The sequence below is a fragment of the Haplochromis burtoni genome, unplaced genomic scaffold, assembly GCF_018398535.1.
Source record: "Haplochromis burtoni strain Fernald_Lab_line unplaced genomic scaffold, NCSU_Asbu1 Contig_250, whole genome shotgun sequence".
Classification (NCBI taxonomy): Eukaryota; Metazoa; Chordata; class Actinopteri; order Cichliformes; family Cichlidae; genus Haplochromis; species Haplochromis burtoni.
In genome coordinates this window covers 345,834-351,276 of record NW_024582611.1, presented here as the reverse complement: position 1 = coordinate 351,276, position 5,443 = coordinate 345,834, and the positions used below count along the sequence as shown (strand labels likewise).

At 33.2% G+C, this 5,443-nt stretch overlaps 1 protein-coding gene across 2 annotated transcripts in view; it reads right to left on the bottom strand.

Moving 5' to 3' along the window:
- Positions 1-1,239: 1,239 nt before the first annotated feature.
- Positions 1,240-5,443, bottom strand: part of snx2 (sorting nexin 2) — a 27,467-nt gene continuing 23,263 nt past the window's right edge. For both annotated transcript variants that reach the window (XM_005938635.2, XM_005938636.2), the window contains 3 exons: positions 4,644-4,724; positions 4,479-4,550; positions 1,240-3,881 (listed from right to left, as the gene is read on the bottom strand). In XM_005938635.2, the coding sequence (XP_005938697.1) occupies positions 3,831-3,881; positions 4,479-4,550; positions 4,644-4,724 (204 nt within the window). In that variant the 3' untranslated portion in view covers positions 1,240-3,830. The remainder of the gene's footprint in view (positions 3,882-4,478; positions 4,551-4,643; positions 4,725-5,443) is intronic.

Sequence of the window (5,443 nt, the reverse complement as noted above, 5' to 3'; positions counted from 1 at the left end):
AGATAATGGCAACAATTTAGTTTAGCACTTTTTTTAGTACTTAAGTCATTTGTGTCTGAGAACGGTGTAAATGTTAATCTAGAAAAAGGCCGCAGTAGACGAACCTCCAGTAATAATTAATGACTCCTGATTAGCACTGACATTGGGTTTTTGTTAAATTAGCCCTTTATTAGACAGGAAACTATTTATGATAACTTGATTGTCAATATAACAAGTAAAAAAAAATGACAGAAAAAAAGTCTTGCATCATCCGATAACCTTCCAATTTATTAGTATTTGTGAATGTGTGAAGTTTAACTTTCTAAAAAATAAATAAATCTAGTTTTTACATTGTGACATCTTTTACTTTATGCATTACAACATTTACTCTTTGTTACTACTCTTTTACTTCAGTCTACTACATTTTTCTTCATGTGATATCGTACCTAAATACTTTACACTCACAACAATCTAGTTAGTATAGCTCACCTGTTAAGTAACTATGCCCACTTACAAGAGGTACGGATATTTTTGTCACAGTATTATAGGATTTAAACACTAGAATAAAAAACACGTTATTTCATTCAATAAACTACAGTATATGTTATATGCAATAAAAACTATATTTAATTACATTTAGCAAACATTTGATGAATATTTGGCAAAATATTTATCTGGAAACTTGTTGTGTTTCCAGATGTTGTTCTCTGACAAAACACACTGAGAACCATGTATGTGAAAGAGAATTTGGAGTGAGAAGCAGTGGTCGAGGTATATAACAGGGTATTCAACTAACCTTGATTTAAAGTTACAAAATATGAGACTTACATTGTCTTATATTTAATGCACACTAACTGCAGTTTTGATTTACAGTACAGTATTTACAGTATTTGGATGTATAGAATATGAATATGTGTATGTATGTATAGAATATGCTGTGAAAACTGAGCAACTTCAAACTTGGTTTGAATGACCTCTTTAAGTTTGATTTAAATATACTTATCTAAAGTCTTTAGGAAAAAGCACATGAAACACAAAGGTCATAATAATGATAATCTTACTGTAATTTAATAATATATAATAATCTTACTGAATCAATTAACCTCAGTTTATTATCTGACCTATACTGTTTGTTATACATTCACAGCAGTAAGCTTTTACAAGCCTTACAATAGGTTAAAGCTTAGGTTTACTTTAAAAATGAAGATAAACTGATGCTTAACCAGTCAGAAGATAAATAATTGAAACCCAGTCCAACCATGGATGAGATACATTCCTTTATTGTACTCAAACGTCTGCTCTGTCACACTTCAGGAATGTCACATCAAAACCAAAATGGCTTTAAAAAAAAAAAAAAATCTCAGCAGATAAAGCATTTCATCATCAGTGAAAAAAAAAAAACTAAACAAAAACTAAAATCAAATAAAAGTTCTCAACCATTGCACATCATTTGGTGGCAGGAAATGAGGAACAAAACATGAACAAAAACACAACAATCAACATAGTTTTGTAGAATTTAAGACTGAGGAGTAATGTGGGCTGAGCACCAAAAGAAAAGTCAAAATCAAAAGTAATTCCAGTTTTACGTTCTGCTTGTATCAAATAAGCTAAAATATCTGATTTGTAGATTTTATGACAGACGTTGGATAGCAAAGTGTTCTTTGAATTCAACAAAAAATAAAATCAAGGTCATATTCTGCAGGATTTTTAAGTCGTCACCTTAATTAACAAAGAGTAAAAAATGAATCTCACAGTCTGAGGCTGATCTCTGGACGGACACCTACTCAGTCAGCTGACAAAGTCTCACCTCCACCAGGCCTGAAACTACTCAGACGCTCCGAACTCCAGATTTATTATCATTCCCTGAAGGAAATCCTTCATCTGTAATGAAGAGCTTGGAACACCACAAGCTTCCAAAACTCAGAAATACTAACAAGCCGTTTCTGATTGATTTAATCAGTTCTTGTTAAATTTAAAACTCAAAACCTTAAAGTCTCCTCTCTGCGCTGAACATGAGCAGCAGGAAGAAAGCCACCAAGGCCCAGTTCACACTCAAGCTTCATAAGGTACTAATTAAGCGTATATTAAGCATGATTTAACAGAGATGGAGAAAATCTGCCACAGAGGGGCATTCTCGCATTATCGTTTATTCGTATAATGATTTCAAGTCGTAAGAAAATCAACATTCACATTTTTTTATGGCTACTAATGTTTCATTCGATATTGCAGCTCTTGTAGATTCACATTAGAATTGGGAGAAGCAAAAGAAAACTAATTTTCTCAGAAGTTTGACTTAGTAAGTTGAAATTTTCAGATAATCTGAAATTTTGACTTATATTTTGGCCAAGAAATTAGGTAAATTTGTCATTTACAGGTGGAAAATATTAAAAGAAGAAAATGGTTTTTTTAATGTCACAGTGTCCACTGAAGCGTATTAAGTTCTATTCATATTCAAAAGGGTTTCAAACTAACTGCCCAAAAAACTGTCTAAAAGTTTTTGTTCAGAAACTTCCATCCATAATTTCTCGAGAACAGCAATGAACCAAACCAGCATGTGAGAGTCTTCCTTCTCTGCTCTTGTTGGCTCAGAGAGGACAGAAACAGAAAATGTTGCCTTCACTTACGATCATACAGCAACAAAAACACAGGCTCTTGCTCTGAAAGGAATGAGAGGAAGTGAAAGAACAGGTGGCAGGAGGTAACAAGACACAATACACAAACACGATGCAGTCGGTCGTCCTTGATCACGTACTCTGGATCGGTTTCACAGCTCATGATCCAAACTTCAAAATAAAAGCGCATATTCTGACTCAGCAGTTTGAACTGCTTAAAAAAAAAAAAAGGTAAAAACTTCCTTCAGTAAAATAAACTGGTGACTTAAACTGGATGAAATTTAACTGGCGATAAGGTAAGCTGGGCATAGGGGTCCTGTTTGTTTTTCCCCACAGGTCACTGGGAATGGCAGATTAAAGTTGGAGGTGCAGAAATCCTAACATCCTTAACTGCCAGCACTCGTGGGTAGTAGAAAACCAGAAAAGAAATGAAATGTAAATATCTTCATTTAACTAAAGACACAATATTTCGGTTGAGAGGATCAAAACGCTTTCTTCAAAGAAACTGTTCTTATGAATTCCTTTTTTCAAAATTACCAATTTATTTTTCATTTATTTATTTATTTATTTATTTAAGGGAATATCTTGTTTTATCAGTTCAAATCTCAAATATATGTGAATTACGTTCCACATTTTTAAGGTGGAAACATGCCTTCAAATGCTGAGCTTATGGAGAAAAAAAACAAAAACTTTCTTTAGTCAAAAGTTTGAATATTGATCATTATTGTGTAAAAAGCCCTTAAATAGCTTTCTGCAATCACCTTTTTCCTCATGCACAACAAGGAAAGAAACAAAATCAACCAGAATGTTTAAAAAAAAAAAGAAAAAAAAAAAAGAAAAGAAAATTCACCAGGGCCATAACCCGTGCTGCGTTCACATTATTACGAAAATACGACTTTCCAACCCAAAGAATCGCTCCCTGCAGATTTTAGACTTCATAAAAATGAATAAGGGAACTCAGAAATCAGTTTTGGTGTATCAGCATTCCTAAGGTATTATTTTAAATGTTCCAAAGCCTCAGTCGTGACATGAACGCAGCACAGCGGGGGGCGGGGGGGTTGGGGGGGGGGCAGGAGTTAAACATTGTGAACTTTATCAGATTTCAGCTGATTTGCTGCCTCACTTCTCTTCTTTACTCTGAGCTTAATAAGGAGCAGGAAGGACCCAGGAGGACATGTGCATTATGGGTAGTGTAGTTTGACAAGAGCCAGTCAGGACTGTCTGTGAGTAGATCGGATTCTATGAGATTGCCTTGGCTTCAGGTAAGAAAGCCTCCCAGTATTTTATCAGCTGAAAGAGGAAAAAAAGGTGAAGAAATATTCAGTTAGGAGACAAACACAAACACAAGGCATTTTCTTTCATTTTTATGGAAAACTTGTTTTGTTCGTTCCATCCACACTATATGGAAGCCTGTAGGTGCCAGTTTTGTTGTTTTGGTTTTGGGGTTGTAATTTTCTTACTTTTAACTGCATAACTGTTCCCAAAATAACAATTAAAATGGAGACAAGTGCTAAATATTTGTATAAAGCATATAACTATTTATATTCTAAATTAGAATCCGTGTTTTTAATCTTTCTTTGTCAAATAAAAGACACCAAAATTTATAGCTTGACATCAGTCCTCAGTACTCAGATATGCAATTTATTTTATCTTATATTCTAAATATGTAATTACCTTTTATGAAAAAGTGCAATTTTCAGACAGTTTTTACACAAAAAATATGTATCTTGCTCAAATGAAAATTAAACATTTTTTAATTTTCATATCAATAAATGATATTTACAAAGTTTAACACAAAAGTTTTTTTTAATTTAAAGTTTATATTTAAAAGAGCGTTTCGAGAGTATTTTAGTTGTGATGAAAAATGTCACTAACAGTTTTGTTTACCTGCTGTTGTGTCTGAACCAGAGACTCCAGGTATTTGATAATGATTGTTTTAAAGTCCTTCACTCTCTCTTTCTGTTAGAAAATGACATAAAAAGTGTATTTATTTGCCCACCTCATTTCATCATTTAACAGTTCACCGATTCATATTCACATTCACCCACGCACCTCAAACCTGCTGACTTCTTTGCGGATGGTTTTGGAAATCTGCTCAAAATCTCTCTCGCCCTGCTGGACCTTCCCTTCCAGCTGAAACACACATACATACAAAAAAGGGAAAAGAGAAAACTACATTTAGAATATTTCTGTAATTCTAAATTTCATTGTCATATTTTAGAAACATTGCTGGTTATTATTAAGTGTTTAATGCCTTTCTGCAAAAGTGCAGCTTTAAACTGCATCATAATTAGGATTGTTCTAGATGACTGATTTCACATGCCAGTTTAAATAAGAAAAAAAAAAAACAATATGACAATACCAACCAGTAATTACTGATGTTGTTACTGATAGTTTGAAGTTTACAAAGACATATTTTAACCAAAAAAAATCAGATTTGACTTATGTGCACCTGTAACTTGTATGTATCTTAAGCATGAAATTTGAAAATGCCCACTTTGTCTATTAAAACTCCTGCTGGAAAAGCTGGAACAGAAACAATGTTCTGAAGTAAATCCAACTGGGACTGGATTTGGAATGGGATCTATGATTTAGAATGGGATCTATCACAGGAAATGTTGTGAGCATATTTGACACATTGCAAATACCTGAACACTGATTATGTCAGTAACAGGTTCATCTACACGATATTTTTCATGCCAACATTTCTGCGCCCTAAATATAACAGGAAGAACTATTTAGTCGTACATAACCTAAAGTGTTGTATACAAACTAGTTTCCTTTGTGTTAAAAAAAAAAAAAAAAAAAAAAAAAAAAGAAGAACACAAAATAATGTTTAAATGAACGACTGA